Source organism: Gambusia affinis, linkage group LG10, assembly GCF_019740435.1.
Source record: "Gambusia affinis linkage group LG10, SWU_Gaff_1.0, whole genome shotgun sequence".
In the NCBI taxonomy this organism is placed as follows: Eukaryota; Metazoa; Chordata; class Actinopteri; order Cyprinodontiformes; family Poeciliidae; genus Gambusia; species Gambusia affinis.
This window is the reverse complement of record NC_057877.1, coordinates 7,269,859-7,288,449: the sequence shown is the minus strand read 5'-3', so window position 1 is coordinate 7,288,449 and position 18,591 is coordinate 7,269,859. Positions and strand designations below refer to the sequence as shown.

The 18,591-nt window shown below is 41.9% G+C and overlaps 1 protein-coding gene across 1 annotated transcript in view; it reads right to left on the bottom strand.

Moving 5' to 3' along the window:
- Positions 1–1,681: 1,681 nt before the first annotated feature.
- The window catches only part of LOC122838583 (protein-glutamine gamma-glutamyltransferase K-like), a 33,279-nt gene continuing 16,369 nt past the window's right edge, over positions 1,682–18,591 (bottom strand). The window contains exons 4-14 of the mRNA XM_044129324.1: positions 9,627–9,878; positions 8,067–8,185; positions 7,885–7,992; positions 5,904–6,081; positions 5,684–5,822; positions 5,382–5,574; positions 5,124–5,277; positions 4,714–4,998; positions 3,806–3,966; positions 3,550–3,686; positions 1,682–3,434 (exon numbers count right to left, since the gene is read on the bottom strand). Of these exons, the coding sequence (XP_043985259.1) occupies positions 3,275–3,434; positions 3,550–3,686; positions 3,806–3,966; positions 4,714–4,998; positions 5,124–5,277; positions 5,382–5,574; positions 5,684–5,822; positions 5,904–6,081; positions 7,885–7,992; positions 8,067–8,185; positions 9,627–9,878 (1,886 nt within the window). The 3' untranslated portion in view covers positions 1,682–3,274. The remainder of the gene's footprint in view (positions 3,435–3,549; positions 3,687–3,805; positions 3,967–4,713; positions 4,999–5,123; positions 5,278–5,381; positions 5,575–5,683; positions 5,823–5,903; positions 6,082–7,884; positions 7,993–8,066; positions 8,186–9,626; positions 9,879–18,591) is intronic.

Here is an 18,591-nt window from a genome sequence, read left to right as displayed (position 1 = left end):
CACTAACTACACACGTGTAGCTATGGTCAATCTGATAAATAAATTCCCTTATGTAGGGTGATCTAATGTAAAAAAAAATTTATCTTTTTGCAAAGCAATGCAAAGTTCCAATGGAGATGGAGTCTGAACCTTGACACTATTCCCTGAGAAACATGACGATGTTGAGGCTTGCGTGGCGTGTTGTGTCGAGCGCCGTTTTTTTACCGAAGACCATGAACGCTGCGGCAGAGATCACCGGTGTCAACCACTGCTCACTCACTGGAGTTTGGCATTTCTGTCAGCGGCTTGTTTTTACTTTGTCAGACGTACCTCCGTTCATCAGTAATACATTTTTGACCAAGGAGCTCTCTCGACATGGCAAGGTGCTGTCACCCATTTAAAAAAGTCCCATCAGGGTATAAGTCTATTGAAACATGTTGTCTCTCACAGGAGACAACTTTTCATGTTATTAAATCCACATGACAAGGAGCTTAACTTGTGCTATAATGTGAGAGTAGATGAGCATCTTGTTTGCAACATCCTGAAACATCTATATCTAGCTATATATATCAATAGATAGATAGATAGATCCACCCTTCGAATATCACCATCAGCCTCCACTGACAAGGAGGTTTCAGGTTTTACAGGTCAGGAAGTCTTAAACCAACATCCAATGCTTTGAAATAACGATCCGTCGCTGCGCGGTTGTGCCTCTGAGTCGACATTTGAAAGACAACGCAACATGAAGCTTTTGCTGAAGACTTGGCCTCTTTCTGTCAATGAGGCGAAGGCGGAAGCCGCGGGCTGTCATAGAGAAATCCCACCGGGAGGGAAAGTGTGATGTGCTTTATGTAGGAGCAAAGGGTTTTATTGAAGGTTAGGAAATTGCTTCAGCTGCGAGATGAAATGGCATTTAACCTACATAAAACTAGCCTCCCCTCACATTTCAAGCATTCCAGTTAGTATTTATAGAGATGTGACATAACGAGTGCTTTGTAGACTTTTTTTTTTAAAGCCTTTCAATTTTGAATGTTTAGCCTACACTGTTTTTGGTTTAATAAAGACTTGTACTGTACAGTCTGAAAACATACGTTGATATCAACAGTTGTGTCAAAAACCAACACAGTTGCTGGACGTAGCGCGAAATTCAGACGGCGCTCCGGAAGAGGATTTTCTCCGGACCCCCAAAACAGAGCAAAATGGATCACAACGAGTACGCTAATGGCCAAAAATAATGTTTATCTTTCTCTCTTTTATAATGGTTGGAACAATACGGGACACAGACTTTAGGCATTGTGAAGCTGGATTTACTTTTTTTATTTTGAGGCTGGATTAACTTCCTGTCTTCCATCTGCATTGGGTGACGTCGGCGCTACGTCATCTGAGACCCAGCAATAACGTGTTTAATTTAACACAATATTTGTGTTCCTTTACACATTTACTGTGTTAATTCATTTTTAATACAGCAGAAACCATAAAGAAAAACAACAACAAATGGAGTGCAGACGTCTAGGAAGTGACATAATTGGTCAGCGGTTCAACACTGTGTCCTCTACAGTGTGGAAAACAACAAAAATGTGTGAACCTGCTGATGGCACAGCAAAAGACCTGGAAAAAACCACTGGTTTGTTTTGAGGGTGTGTTGTTGTGAGCTGTGCATTTTGAGTTCTCTGTTATTTCTTTGATGAATTAAGACACCGTGTTTCTGAAACCATCACTTTTATTTCTCCAGCAGAGATGAATAGTTTTACAAACAAATCCTCAGGCGCACGCTGCCTCTGTGTAAACTACGTTTTGCACTGCTGACTCTGTTTTCACTTCTGTTTAAGGCTGACTTTTCTGCTGACCAGGACCACTGAAAAACGTCTCTTCAGTAGTCCTGTATTCAGAGACGTGAAAAGAATGAGGAGACTTTGGTTTTCGCTTGTTTTTTAATTGGACAAATAATTACTGAATGTCAATTTGAACAACTCTGAAAAGTGAAGTAACATAAATCAAACATAGGGTTAGGATATTTGTTTTTTGATCGTTTTCTTGTTAGCTTTTTCAGTTTAATGGGTTTTGCAACATTATGTTCATCTCCCAGTGTTCATTATTAGTGTATTTGGTTACCTTTTTGTTTAGTTTCTTTGTTTATTCTTATCTTCTTTGTGCTTTTAGATTTATGTATCTTATCAGTATTTTTTCTTTTCCATTGGTTTTTTGAGTTTCTTTGTGTTAGTTGGTCTCTCTCCTTCTGTTCTCTGCTTTCAGTCGGAGTCAGCTGTTCCACATCTCCTCTGATTAGCTCCTCTGTCTGTTTCCACCGCTGTGTTAAAACTGATTCTTCTGTTTCTCTGCCCACCAGAACCTGCCCTCTGTTGCTCCTCAATGATTACCTTGTCGTTCAACATTAAACGATCATGTTGCCACAGTCGGATGTATGGAAGATACTCTACAGGTGGAAAACGTTCAGAACAACGGCCTGGATCTGGTTGTCTAAGCAAATGTAATCAAAGAAATGGTCCAGATGCCACTGAGATGCTAAGGGGTGACTTGAAACAGGCTGTAAATCCCCTCAGAGTGGGGCAAGCTTCTGCTGTCAGAGACTGACAGATGGCTACAAGTAGCTTCTCACTGAAGTTATTTCAGTAAAAAGACACTGACGTCTCCGCGGGGGGCCGGGCATTCTAGTCTTTGAGATAAACAAGTCTTTGCATGTAGGACATCTTGTGACCCAGTCCCTTCGTGGATGAAGATACAGAGCGATTTTTCTCATATTTGCCTTCAGTTAAAGCTCCAAAAGCAGGTCTGTAAACTGTTGCTCTTTTATTAATACAAACAAATCGGAAACAGGGAGTGCTGTAGATGTTGTTTTTAAGGAATGGTAAATGAACTAAATAAATAGATTGCATAAATGAATCATAAAACAAGACATAAATACAAATCTTGTTTTAGCTAAAGCACATTTCCTTCATTTAAGCAGGTCCAACCTCCGCTGCATTCATTGTGTATTCATTCTGCACACGGCTGCGTCGCCCATATAAGGAGTGGCGCAAGCTACACAGTGGGCTTCGTCTGATATTAAAAGCGTCCGCTCTTTGTGGACACATATCAGGTTTCTGCCAGAAATCCTTAAATTTGCCACCGGTTTGCAATTCTTGTGCAAATTTAATCAGCGCTGAAGTGGGACGCATTGCGAGATCTGAATACTGGCTTCGTATTGAAAATGAAACGGAGAAAGGAGTTCACGGGTTCGCGATAAGAATCAGCCCACAGTACGCCGGGTGATTGACTGTCGAAACGTGGCGGTTCCCTACGAAGCCACGCTGCTTTTGTCCTCCACAGCGATGTCGCTCACGCCGTGGACCTGTGTGAGCTGCCTGCAGTCCAGAGACGCCAGTAATTTCCTCGGTCCGGGAAGAGTGGGGACGAAGTCCTCCACGAAGGAGACGGGGGCATGTCCGCCGATATCTCTGCAGGGAGAACAGGAAATGACAGTAGCAGTCACAAAAGGGTGAAGAGACACCAGGTCATTAAAAAAAACAAAACCTCAGGACTGATATTAAGTTTATGTTTCTCCTGACTCACCCATAGTGAATCTTTTTCCCAGGTAGGAGGCCTGTTCCTTCCAGGTGAAATATCACTGCTTTCAGCACCAGAGGTAGAGGGTTTGTGAAAGAAATCTCCACTTTCATCTTCTGCCCCACCACAGCCTTCCCAACCGGCTGTGTGACGGTAAAACAGGAAACACAACAAAATCAGAGCTGGGATCCGATCTCCCACTGCTTTGTTAGGATTTCCTGGGTTTCTGTGTTTGTTTTTTGTTTGTTTGTTTGTTTTTTACCTTTATAACGAGGTCTGGGGTCCTGAGTCGGAAGCTGAACTGCTTCGCCAGGACTTGCTGTGTTTCTCTAACCCTGCCGGAAAGCGTTAGCATCAGGGCAGCCTGATCTATCAGCTGGTTCTTGTACGCGTCGTACTTCAATTCCCAAGTCAAATCGTTCACTGCAAGCAAAAAATAAAATAGAGCAGATATTAGAGAATGTTTAGGTTGGCAGCATCTCAATGTGGTGGAATTAGTTGTTGTTGGACCAGGAAGTTTCAAAGATTTATTCCATCAATCCTGTTTGTGCAGCGCAAGCAAGACGGCAGACAGCAGTTTTAACTTTTTGCTACTTTGCAGAGATATTCAAACATCTTAAACTTGTTTTGTCTCATGTCTCATTGTAAACCAATACTAACTAATGTTTGTTTTTTTGTTTTTTTACATATATTTTACAAAAAAACAATCGGGAAAGTGCGGTGTGCACATTCAACCTCTTTGACTCATAGTATGCAGAAACGCTTTTGCTTCAATTCCATGTCTGTCTGTATCACGTTTGTCTTAGAGCCGTAGTATTTTAAAAAAAATTAAAATACAGGAAATACAATCGAGCTCCTTTGCCTTCTCCTAATGTACTTTGATTAAATTGCACAGGTGGATTTATGAAGACAATTCCTGACTTTGAATTCTCTTTAGAGAATATCAGGATGCCGAATACAAATGCTGATAACACTTTTCAGATTCTTATTTTACGACATAACATATTTTGGCTTTTCTTCCATTTATACTTGTGTTGGGATATTATATATATATATGTATAAACAAATGAAATTAAATAATTTCAAGCTTTTGGTTGCAATGAGCAAAAATATGGAAAAGTTCAAAGAATACTTCTGTAAGGCCGTTTGCGAGGAGCCCCAGCTGCTCACCTTCGTTGGGCAGAATTTCCTCGTCTACTTTGTCCTTTTTCACCGTGTCCTTGTGGACGCCGGTGTAGTACATGACGGCTAACTGGCTGTGCAACGTAACGGTGCGCGGCTCCGAGCTGACGTTCCTCAGCCTGATGGTCAGCTCTGCATCCTCCCCCATTCTGGGACCGTCGCCCTCCATGATCACTTCTAAAGAGACGTCTTCCGCCGTTGGAGACGAGTAGGCGGCTGCTTTGGAGCCGTACCTACAGGCAGTTTCCACGGCAATACGTTCCTCCTCTGAGCCTGATAGAAAAAATAAAACACAAACATTTTGAGCAAATTCAAAATAAACTGATTATATGCCATGACGTCTTTGGAAGTTGCTTGAGTTATTGCATAAGATTGGGTCATAATTTCTTTGGTTTTGCCTTCTGGGTGTTTGTAAAGGTGTGTGATATCCTGGCGTTCGTCTGAGCCCACGGCCTTGGTGCTGATGGAGAGACCCACAGTGTTCTTCTCACTGTAGATTTGACTGAAGGTGCCATCTTTGTTCTTCTGCCAGTATATTTTGTCACTATTCACCTGGAAGAGGGCGTGGGACCAGGTCAGTTTTTGATAAACGTCTTTCAGTCATTCCTAAAATATTACGAGGCAAAACTCCTCTGCTGACTGAGAATCTGACAAACCTCGGCGAACACAAAGGCGCAGTCGTGTTTGAGGTAGACCTGACCATTGCGGATCGCGCTGAGGGAAGCCGGGCCGCAGCGAAACATGCCCTGACTGGTTTCCTGCGGCGTGGCGTCGACAGTTTGCCAGCCTCCGTTGCCAGGAGGCAAGTCTGGACGAGACATCCAGCAGTCGGTCCAAACGTGGAAGTTCCTACCGAAAAAGAAAAAACAAAAAAATGGGAAATGGTCCAAACTTAGAGGTTTTTCGTTGTTGATTTGTTGAACCCGTGTACGTCATGAACTCTGGCACCGTGACGCACCAGATAGAGTCTGCATTAAGGTATTCTATCGGCTCCAACTCCTCGTCCAGGTAGATGTCAGTCGTCAAGGAAACGTCGGTATCGTGCGCCGAGCTAAAGTTGGTCACCGTTCGAGCAGGAATGCCTAGACAACGTAACACTGAAACAGCGCACCATCAGTGGTTAGCATGAATTCAAGACGGTCCTGTTGGTACGTCAAACCAAAGACACATCAGCTGACCTGTAGTGAAGACACCAGCGAAGACCCAGCACTGGCCGTACTTAACGGGCGTTCCTTTGCTTGCAGAGTATTGCTGCAGGATTTCCACACTTCCAGTCCACACAGTGGGGGAAATTCCCCGTGAATAGTCTCCTGACCAGTTCCCTTCCAAAACACCGAGGTCGTCTGGAGAGTTTATCTGTAAATCGAGACATAATTACAATTCATTATCATGTGGTGCGGGTTGCGCACAAACGATCATGAGTGCTTCTTTGGGAACTGTATCTAAACGGTGCCGTTTTTCTTTACAGGAGGAACCGGAAGCGGGTCCAGTTTGGGAGTGAAAGAAAGATGTACACAAGGTTTTTTTTTTAGAGGTAAACCTTTGATATTTTTTGATGGAAAAAAAAAGTAAAGATGAGAGCCGGCTGACTGCTGTTTCACTTTTACAAACACACAGGAAGTCTTTGTGGGGATCCATTATTCACAATGCCTTTAAACATGACTGTGATCTGTTATTTGCGTTAAACGTAATATAAACTGAAATTCCAGTTTCAGGTACTCAAAACCAAAAGATTAAATGGAGTTTTTTGTTGTTTTTAGGTGATTTTTCAACCCCAACAAAGAGGCAGATTGATAAAGCTGCAACTAAATGCATTCCTTCATTTCTAATGTTTCGTTCAGACTACTCTACAGTCTGAACGAAACATTAGCTTAGCATCTCAAATAACGGCTCAGATGTTGTCTGCAATTTTAATCTGCTGACCAGCACAAACGCAGAGCGGAACGTAGAAGTGCAGAGACTATGGTGACATTTTCCAGAAATGTTAAAGAAGAAAAAACTGAAGAAAATTCAGCTGCACACAATTTAAGTGTTGATATCTAAATAAAGCGATTACTGTAACTAATGTCACGTTTTGCTGTCAGAGTAAATGAAAAAAAGTTTTGATTGTTAGCATGAAGAACAGTAGCAACATCATTTACTGTAAAATAAAAAAAAAAATCAATTATATGAGATTCAGCAACACCCAAAAGGCAATGTTGTAATTATTAAAATATCTATGATGCACATGAAGGGTAAAAGCTTATTTACCAGAATCAATATGAACTGCTGGAAGAGGCACTTTGATGTGCAAACTTGTTCACAAGCTAACACGAGGATGTTTGGCACTCATATACACTTTTTACATGAATATGACGTTGCACACTAACAGGCTGAACTTGTTGATCGAAGTAAACATTCTGAAAATTAATATATATGTCATGAAAGTAAGAGTTTTCACATGAATATGTGTTTTAAAGAAGTTGAAATGAGGACTTGGCGTAAAACATAATTCAAACTGGAACAACAACACTTTTGAACCCTGAAACTTAAATCTGAAGCTTAGCAAATTAAGATAATTTACAGGAAATGAGCATATCAATCCCGTGTGGAGGGGCTGAATAGAGACTTTTATCGTCCTATAGTCAAAAGTTAAATTTCAGAGAAGTGTAAAATAGCACATTTAACATTAAAGTATTCAGATCGAAACGTCTCTACACGGGAGACAAGGCTGCAAGAAAAAAAAGAAAAACTATTGTAGGCTTGGATCTTCTAGCCCTCGGGCAACGTCGCTTTAAAAGGAGACAGGATTCTGAAGTGGAAATCACTCCTCAGGCTCGGAAACGCCTCTAGAAACTCGAGGGAGTAAATCTGTTATTTTCAACCGCCTGCAAAGAACAAAACCTGGCTCAAAACAGCCCCCCTCACATATACACTGTTTCTATATGGCTTTTGATTCAAGTCGAAGACGTTCTGATGTTGAACGGCCTCCTCTCTGTGCAGTACAGAGAAGATCTTGTAATTCTTCACCCAATTCTTCAATTTGGGTCTTGACACAATAAACCAAAGCTTAAACGCATATTTAGAAAGAATTTTCCACTTATTTTTGCATAAAATATTAATGTTTGTTGGTTTGGTTGGAAGATAAAGGAGGGTACGGGTGATCAGCTCCTTCCTCACCATCGCTGAGATGATCCGCGCCACGTTGATTGGGTTGCCCCAACCGGAGTTTGGGGTTTGACTCCGATCCAACACGAAGAGGCAAGAGGCGAGGATCCCATTGTTAAACTGGGAGAAGCACAAAGTAGAAGTCAGTGTTGATGGATTCCGCTAAACACGGACGCTGCAGTCCTCTTCCTCACCTGGCCGTAGTCCCAGGTCCTCTCTCCGATCTGAAGCTGTGTGCCGTAATAGATCCGACCGACGTCGTTGAGGACGAACTCCTGCCTCTCCTCCTCGGAGTCCAGGAAAACAGCGTCATCTGGGAGAGCAAGTGAAAATGACCAGAAGCCATTTTAGTTTTTCTTTGGCCAGGAAGCAGTAAATATGGCAATCACTCCTTCCAACCACGTTGCCTTGCGTCCGGGCAGATTAAAAGCGTCAGGGTTTTTCATGTTCGATCTGAAGGCGCCGCATTTTACGCTCCAGTTCGACTGGAGCGTAAAATTGCTTGAATTATTGCCGAGCAGATGTCCTAATCATACATGCATTAAAAAAAAAAAACAACAAAAAAACCCAGCGCCTCCTACATGTTTGTTCGGAGATGTAGTGCTGTGACTGAGATGACATGAAAAGCTTTTGAGATGCCAGGCACAAAACGGATGTTATTTCTGCGTTCATTTTTTATTTGTTGAGAAATGTTGTAAATTTCTGACCAACAAATGACTTTTATTGGGATTTTATGTAGTAGAGCAACAGGAAGTAGTCTGAATGGTTCTCAAGTGTGTTAAGGTCTAGACTTTGACTGGGCCACTCAAAACACACAGATGCGTATAGAGCTTATCCTTTTGATTTTACCTCTGGCTAAATGTTAAAGCTGTTCGTCCAGCTGGAAGGTGAGCTAAAATGTTCTCTCGAATCTCAGCATGTATTTAACTACATTTTTTTTTCCATCTACGTTGACCTTGACTATTTTTGTTGTAATAAAAGCCTCCCAGCTGCATGATGCGGCCACCACTATGTTTCATATTGTGTTCATGTTAATCCACAGTCCCGATTTTTTTCTCTACAGTAGTTTTTGGCATAATGCTGAAAAGTGACTAACTACTGCATACGTAAAAGAACAGCTGCTTTTTCAACAACGACGCATTCAACGCATTAATGTCACATTTTGCAGATTAATCCCATTACATATCTTGAGCTAAGAGCCTCTGTCCTGCTGAGGGTCACAGTCACGGTCTTGTGCTGCGGTCAAAAACACGAGTGAACAGACGGGAGTCGAACTGGTAAAATTGACGTTTAAAAGAAAATGACTTCTTTTAAAAACTTCCTTAATCTGAAAGTCTTGACTACGAAATGTTTTCTTGAACATTTTTTTGAAAATTTTCATATTTAAATTTTAAGCAAAAAGCTTAAAAAGTTACGGCATAGCAATTAATTGTGATTAATCCCATCCCTGGGGTGTGATTAGTCAGATTAAATGTTTAAATCCATTGATGTCCTTGTTTATACTGAACTAAAGTAAACATGATGCCGCCTTGCTGACGCCACGACTTCTTGGCAACTTCCTGAAGCAGTCAGATCCACTAGATTTCATTTGCAATGGTCGCAGTTAAGGAGAATGATTACAAAAGAGTTGTCAAAATATGTTTGTAAAATGTTCTGAAAGCTACAGAAAGAGTCTAAAGAAATCTGTGGTACATGGACTAAACCTGGAGGTTGGGGAGTTGCTTCATCCGCCGAGCCCGTCTGTCTTAGATTACCTTCACACCAGGGGTTGAACAGCATGTAGATGTCATCGGCAGGGTCGTGTCTGGAGGAGGCCTGGCCGCTGGGGCAGCTTGTTTCCACGGTGAGCTGGTACCTACCTATGACAGCCGTGGGAGGCGAATTCACAGACAGCATTAACCTCCTGTCGTCCTGCTGGGCGACCGCAGCCTCCCAGCGACCGTCCTCCAGGTCCTCCACCAGAGGGACAATGACGTGGGTCCCTTTTGACACCGCAGGGAGGGGACCTGAGCAGAAAATGCATGCACACGTATGTGAACTACCCAGTGACACGTTGGAGCAGAATTTGGGCTTTTGTTTGACTCAGGAAGGCTGCTTCCGCTTCTGCAGCCCGACTGAAGCCACACCTGAATACCAGCTGGGTTTGAATAAACAGAAACCAAACATGAATGCACAATCAGGAATAGATACACACACACACACACACACACACACACACACACACACACACACACACACACACACACCTGATGAGATAGTTTTACCTCAGAACTGCTCTGCTAAAGTGTTTCCACGTTAGTGTCATTGGATATTATTGATTTGTTAAAGCTTCTTCCTCTTCTCTTTCTCTGACATTAAATTCTGTAACGCTGTACAGAATAGAAACGTAGCGTTTCTTCCTTTTCTCTAACAAATCCCCTCACAGGTTGCTGCTGCAGGGTGTGAAAAAGCTGCAGCTTTCTGTGAAATCCGTCCTGTTTTCCCCCCGGAGCGGTGTGGCCTTGTCTTAATTTGCTGTTCTCAAATGCCAAAACAAAACCGGTTTGCCGGTCCAAGTCAGGAAACGCTACGTCTCCTCGGCTCCGGTCGGGACCAGACAGGCAACCGATCGGATGTAAGAAATCGGGAGATTGTTCGCAGTAAAAAGAATAAAAGAAACATAAACAAAGGGAGCATCCACTGTGTCTGAAATCACACCGGGCTGCCGACTGGCATCGAAGCGGCAGCTGGCTGTGCACCGCCAGGCTCAGCACCAGAGATGGGCTTTCTGGTGGGGAAATCTTTAAAACGGATGTTGCAGAGAAGCAAGCCGGTCGATGCGACAGCTCACTCGGACTGAATACGCACGGGGGGGAAAAAGGTCAGAGTTTTCCTGCAGCATCTGAACAGGGCTCTGAAATCCAAATGCATTCAGTGACCCAGGTAAAAAAAAAATTGCACACCCCTTAAACGTTTGCATGACATTTGAACCGCACAAAATATTTCCCTATTTGTATTTTAATTAAAAAAAAATTCTTGGTTAAAAAAAAACAAAACACAAAAAAATATGTAGAAAGAAAGCCATTTTCTTCTGTTCCACAATAATAAGGCATTATGATAAGTGATTGACAAACACGTGTTATCTTTATTTATTTATTTTTATATATTAGCATGGGTTGATCCAATTTTATTTGCAAAAAAAAAAAATTGTCAAGATGGTTAAAAATGTACATGGTGTTGTTTAAAGCCAGAAAAAATGTGCGTGAAAAAAGAATTCAAAATTCTTTGAAGGTGAGAGGAAAATGTGATTTAAAGTGTGTGCACATCAGTTTGAGGAGGGATTGTGTGAAGTGGTTTAGATGATGAAATGAATGGAAAGTAAGAATATTGCCCATTTAAAGAGAAAATATAACAAGTATATAAATATGTGTAAAAATTAATGAGAGGGAGGAAGGCTGGGTGTTGAGCGGTGCACACATGGGCATGATTGACAGCGCTAAAACCCTCCTCTTGGCCTTGATTGGTTGTTTCTAGCTGGCACTGAGGTCTTCACATTTTTAACAACTTATCTGTCTCACATTATACTGTCACGACATAGTGACAGTTTCGACAAAAAGGTAAAAAATATTTTTATAAAAGCTACTGCAACTTTAAGCTCTGATCTGTAGATGATACAGCAGAACTGTTGGTACATTGATGTACATTTACATAGCTATATGTATATGTATATGTGCATTAATGTGTTATTATGCGTGTGTTGAATTTGTAGTTTGATTAACAGCTTTCATGAAGACTTGGGTCAGAACCGGAGTAGCCTCTTCGATCCCCTCTGGTTTTTGTCTTACAAAATATGTTGCTGGAAATTTTTGTTACTAATGTTTTTTCTCCAATGTGTTTATAAATATATATTTGTACGGGTTTTAATTGTTCAAATTTAAAAACAGAAGGTTAAAATACCACAGTGGCCTCTCTGTAAACCGGGTGCTGCATGTTAAATCCTCAAAGTGTTGATGGGAGATGTGGAATCAGACCATTCCTCCTGACATTCAGCTGTGCTTCCCCGATGGCAGCTGAAGGCTGCAGACGATTACTGATCCCATCTACCTAGCAAAACTGTAAATAAACTACAGCCGGTAAGCTTTCTTCACACACACACACACACACGCACACACACACATCACTAAAACCCAAATGCCAGTTTTGCATACAGCTACACCTCATATCTTCACTTCCTGTCTCATAATCCACTGATGCCACCATCGAAAGATTCAGAGCTGCGTTTATCTTCCCCAGGGCTGGTAGACCCATTTTGTCCATGGCAATTTGTTTAAGACTCTGTAGGGGTGCAATCACAGCACTCTCTCTCTCTCTTTCTTTTTCTCGCGCTTAAACCATGTCAGATATTAAGTGAAATTTAGAGCCACTCTGAGCTGTTAGTGGGGCGTTTATGGGCTTCTGAAAGCAGCACAGAACCAGGCAGAACACTGAGCTGTCAGTGGTTTTCACCTGGGTTTTGACAAATAACTGTTTGTGTTCGACTCGGCCTGTGATCTGCTTTCCTGCAGGGCGGCTTGTTTTTCAGAGCTGAAAGTGCTTGGAGTGAATCCGGTCTGCAGCGGGTACAGCAGGAGGCAGAGTTCTGGTTAAACAAACATCTGGTTGAATGAATAGAAGTCCTGCACTTTTCTAATGGGGACGAAATTATCTTCAAGTCATTTTATTTTTTTTAGGATTTAATTTTTTACTGGATGAATATCAATAGTTCATGCAACAACTAGAAGAAATCATGAATGAAAAGGAGCAGAAAAGTATAAACTTGTAACAGCTGCTGACCCGTATTCACAACAAGAGAATATTAGCTGTTCGATTCAGAAAACAATTATTTCAAATACGCAAAAAAAATAAAATAAAATACACAACATAACATCGGCTTAGTCGATTGCATATCACTCCATCATAATGATTTTCACATTTCCTTTAAATGCGAAAAGAGATATAAATGTCATCGTCAGTATTGTTCCATAAACAGACACCTTATACTGAAATGCATCTTTCCATCACTGACGTTTCTTTTTAAAAACAATCTCACTTCCTTTTAAGTGACTACCCAAGAAAAAAAAAAAAAACTACTTAAGTATAATTTGAACAGGCTACATTCTTCTTAAATAAAATTGTACTTTTATGTGACACTTTTTAAAAAACATCTCTTTGTATTTACTGCTACTTTCTTTGTCTCATAGTTTTCCACGATTACCCGAACAGCAGCCCGGATTGGGAACAAAACCAGCATCACTTGTTTGTTAAAACTCAACCCACAGCGATGAGCAGAACAGGCATGTCGGCTCCAGACGCAGAAATTAGGGTGATGTTTTATTTTAGCCTTTTCAAAGCAAGTGATGACCACACACACTCACATGAGTCAGCTGGTTAAACCCAGCTTCCCAAATAAGTAGGAGCTTAATTTTTAAAACACATTATACAGGTAAAAAAAAAACATAAGCGCCATAAAATCGATCGTAGGTGAGTTCACCGGATTGGAACAAAAATAGATGGAGTCTGAAGGAGGGGAAGATGAGAGAGAGAGAGAGAGAGAGGAAAAAAGTGAGAGTCAGAGGACTAGATAGAAAATATACAGGAAGAAACAACTTCACTAAATAAAATCTGACTGTCTGTACAGATCGGCTAATTGTGTGAATTGCTTTGGGGGGGTTGAAAGGATTCGCTTTTCAAAGTATTGCACAAAAAATAGCTTCATCAGCAGTTTTTACCTTTACTTGTTTATCCACGGATTCATTGCCATTTTTTCCCCCAGTGTAAATCCACAAACAAGAATGTAATTTCCTATAAATAAAGAATTCAACGGGGGAAGCAGGAGGCATCCGAGGAATGAGCAACGCAGAGCTGAATGAGGGACGGGTGAGACTGGGAACAAATCTAAACATAAAGCTACTTTTTGTTTTCTTTCTGCCTGACCAGGACAGAGGGCACTTTCTGAGTGACATTGTCATAATTTATGTATAAAAGGGCAAAATAAAAATTTAACTGAATCATTTCAATACATTTCTTCTTTTTTTTTTAGGAAAAATTAAACAAAACAGAAAATGTTGCAATCGTTGGACAGATCCTTCCTTACAGTGGAAGACATGCTGTAATTACTCCCGTCCAGCGTCCAGGCTGTAATTGAGGGCTCTATGTCTGTCTGCCTCCTCCAGCAGTCAACACAAGGCAGAGAGGGGGTAAAAAACAAAAATAAAAAAAAACACCAGCAGCTCAGTCCGCAACACCTGCTACTGGGAGCGTTTTGAGCACACATGCTGGGAAAAAGGGGATTTTTGGGTCTGCAACACACTGAACAACTGTATCTTTAAAACGCAGGAGCATAGCAACCGAGCCGTTACCAATGGTAACCAAAAGTCCCCCTTCCTTCCTCTGCCTCTTCCCCTTTTATGTACATCTACTGTATGTGGCAGAGTGTAGGTCCTTCTCCCTTTGTGCTGAAAACGTTCGATGTGCTGCAGGAGTCGCGGCGACAAGCGTTTAATTCTCGCGCCGGTCTGGGAAAAGCCTCGTACGTCGTGATGCGGAGTGTGTTATGCAGCCATGTTTGTCGGTAACCTCACTGCAAATGCAAACAAGTTGATTAAAACTTTATGTGGTTCGGGACGATTAATCGTCGTGGATCGATTATTGACATGATCGTCTGCTGATTTAGTAATAGACTAATTGTCTGTTAGTCTCAAAAAGGGCCAAAAACAACATGACTGATTTGTAATTAAGCCAAAACTGTACAAAATGTATACATTTTGCATTTAAGATAACAAAAAAAGAAAAAAATCCCTTTGTCTATATATATGTTGTAACCAGAACTCGTCTGGTGGCAGTTTGAGCTTCATCTGGTTCAAGTTACAGTAAAAAAAATAAATAAATCTATTTTCTGGTATCCAAACATAAATACATCAATCCAAAAAATAGTCAACATTCTTTGGATTTTATTGGACTGGACTGTATTGATGCCAAGTCAAGCAGAAAGGCCTGAACTTTTCACATGTTGATGTTGGATGTTTTGTTTTTAGCTGCAGATTCATGCTCTGCTGTAAACAACCAAGCATTTATTAAAGGATGCTGCTGTTGTGTTTTAGGCAATAGTTCAGCTTTTTCCTTAAAAGGAATGAAATTATTTGTTTAGCCGGCCCTCTGAAGGCGTGTTGTCTTTCCATCCCTGCAGCCTGCACGGCTCAAAACGAGGCCGCTGATCGGATCGTTACCGGCGTACCTTAAACGTGGCGCTCGGCGCTAAAGTGTTTGAATTGTTTTCTTCTTCTCCTCCAAAGGATGGGGTTTGTTTAATTAACCCGGGGTTGAAATTACCTTTTGTAACCAACCACTCCACATTTATCTGTTTGAGATAACGATCCATAATCTTCTTTCTGAGCTCCTTAAGCAGCTCTCGTCTGCCTTTGCTCCGGTTCGTGTTCAGTGCGACGCGCACCACGATGTCAGATGACCCAGCAGGATGCTTGTTCCTTTTAAATGTCCTGAATGACTGACGGAAAGCTCGACGGTACCTGTGATACTAATTAACGTTAAACACTTAGTCTGAAACGTGGCTGGAATGTAAAAGCAGATACATCGTCCCGTTTATTAGCCTGTCTTTGTAAAATAAACAAGGAGATGAAGCGATGAAACGTTAAAGACGTGCATGTAAACAAGTCTTTTTAGTGACGACATCAAACAAACATCTAATTAAAAATGAAGGGCTGATGTTGCCGTTTTGAGTAAATAAACTTTTTTTTCATCATAAATTCCACTTATTCCTTTGATGAAGTTGAACTTTGTTCTTCCAGGCAGAAACGATATTTACCATGAAACTGAAAAAGATTATTTATTTACAGAGAGCGGTATGAAACACATGTGTATCATGCCATCAGTATACCGATGTGTCCCAGGCGTTGTGTTTAAGGTTTATAACTGAGACATTTATCCATCTGACAGGGCCGACTGAAAGTTGTGTGGGGCCTCGGGCTGAAGTTCATTATGGGGCCCCTCTTTGAGTAAAAACAACCTGACCGATATCCATCCATCCATCCATCTTCTTCCGCTTATCCGGGGTCGGGTCGCGGGGGTAGCAGCTTCAGAAGGGAGGCCCAGACTTCCCTCTCCCCAGCCACTTCTTCCAGCTCCTCCGGAGGAATCCCAAGGCGTTCCCAGGCCAGCCGAGAGACATAGTCCCTCCAGGGTGTCCTGGGTCTTCCCCGGGGCCTCCTCCCGGTGGGACGTGCCCAGAACACCTCACCAGGGAGGCGTCCAGGAGGAATCCTGACCAGATGCCCGAGCCACCTCAACTGGCCCCTCTCGACGTGAAGGAGCAGCGGCTCTACTCTGAGTCCCTCCCGGATGACTGAGCTTCTCACCCTATCTCTAAGGGAGAGCCCAGCCACCCTACGGAGAAAACCCATTTCGGCCGCTTGTATCCGCGATCTTGTTCTTTCGGTCATGAGCTTTGGGTCATGACCGAAAGAACAAGATCGCGAGGGTGGGAACGTAGATCGACGAGGGTGGGAACGTAGATCGACCGGTAAATCAAGAGCTTCGCTTTTTGGCTCAGCTCTCTCTTGACCACGACGGACCGGTACAGCGCCCGCTTGACGGCAGACGCTGCACTAATCCACCTGTCGATCTCCCGCTCCCTTCTTTCCCCATTCGTGAACAAGATCCCGAGATACTTGAACTCCTCCACTTGGGACCGATAACTGTACTTTTATACAGATTTAATGGAAGCTAGGAGAGGAGACTAACTTTATTTAAATGATGCAAACAAGTGATACAACTTAAACACATTGCATTAACTTGTGTTATTGCGCCACATCCCCCCCCCTTCTCTCTCTACTCACTCACTCTCTACTTCCTCTTCTGAGAGGGGAGATGTGGTACCAGCTCTCCATCTAACGGGTTAATTGAGTTTCCTAAATCTGCTGAGATTTACCCTGTCCAGAACTGAAGTAAACTCTGTTTAAGCTGGCATCGAGAAACGATTCGCCTGGTTTCTGACGACCTCCATCCAGGTGTCCCACCCTGTGAATTAGCCAGACTGAGAAGCCTGCAGCCAACTAGTTTCACAGAGCACACCTGTTAACGGTCGCTCGTTCTCTTTTATTACAATTTGCTCTTGTTACTGAACCAGGTAGGTTTTAGTGACTCGGGCGAGTCCCAAGGATGATGTTTTAAATTTGGGCTAGCAGGAACCAATAAACATTTTCCACCTCTTCCTCTCCAGAATCGAACATCAGAGCTATTTTACAACCATCAAAGAACTTTAAGGTGACTCATTGATTGAATGTCCACAACATCTTTTAGATTTTCTTTATGCTAATTATTTTATTAGTAAGGCAATTTTGCAAAGGTCAGTACAGCTTAATTCAGTAGCAGAAATAATCAAATAAGTAAAATCAATCATCTAGTCTATCTTTCCCTAATGCTGACACTGAGAACTAAAAAGGGAACCTTTGAGAGAGACGGACGGAGTTTGGCTTTTCGAACCCCAGACCTGGCCTGATGATGAAGGAGGTGTTGTAGCAGTAGGAGGATGTTGGTCGACGAAGGCAGGGATCTCTGTAGGCCTGATGAGCTTTCTTCTCCTCATGGGTGTTGAGGTCACACAGGACCTGGGTGCTGGCAGGAAGGAAGGCATCAGTTCTTCTTCTTTGTCTTTGCCTTTGCCTTTACCTTGGTCTTCATCTTCGTCTTTGGGGTCTGAACCCAACTGATGAGAGAAGTGCAATTTGAAGCCACATGTTGCGGGGCAGACGGGTTGGTCCCCATGATCAGGACAGTCTTCGGCTCTGTGGCCCCGGCTCTTCTTCAGCTGCAGAGTTCTTTGTCCATCTCGATCTTGACTCGAAGCTGCCTGGAGGATCCAACCAAAGTTTCCTCTTTTGCACCCACCTTTTATAGGGTTTGTCCACCCTTTTGGTTCATTTGCATTGGCTAGCACTGTTGCTGTGCTTATTTCATTGGCTGACTGTTTGGACAGATGATCTCATCTCCATCACTGTCTTAGAGACATTGTGTCCTGATGTCTGTACTAATGTCTTAGGTTGCTCAACAACCTGTTTCCAAATAAGGCGTTAACCATCTCTGCTCTCCTGTTAGTTCCCCTTTTCCCCTTAACCTTTCACCTTCCATCCACCTTCAACACATCAGTGATGTTTAATTGCAGCTACACCTTTTACACCATTTCAAGTTCAGAGTAAAAATCACATTTATAACTTCTTTTACTTCTCTGATTTATCATTCATTTATAATGTTATGATAACCATAATTTATCAGTTACTCTTATTATAATCTTAATGTGAGTTATTACAAATGTTTTCTGTAAAGAAACCAAGAATAATCCATGATTCTTATTATTTGATATCAGTTACAGTTACTTGTTTTACTTGTAAGAGTACCCACTAATGTAAGTGTAAGTGTAAGTATTATTACAAGTAAACCAATATTAATATAAGTATTTTACTTTGAATCTTATCCAATTACTCACAATGTTTAGATTTCTTTCTTTAAAACTTTCATGCTTTGAGATAAGTAATAGTCTGAACTATTTTTATAAATCTGCAGGCTGGAAACTTACTTCCTCTTTTTCCAGGAAACCTGCTTTTCCTGTTTCATGACTTTCTCTCTGTCTTGACTATGATTTCTTATGATTAAATAGAAAAAAGTAGAATTAAAGCAAAGTTTGCAGGA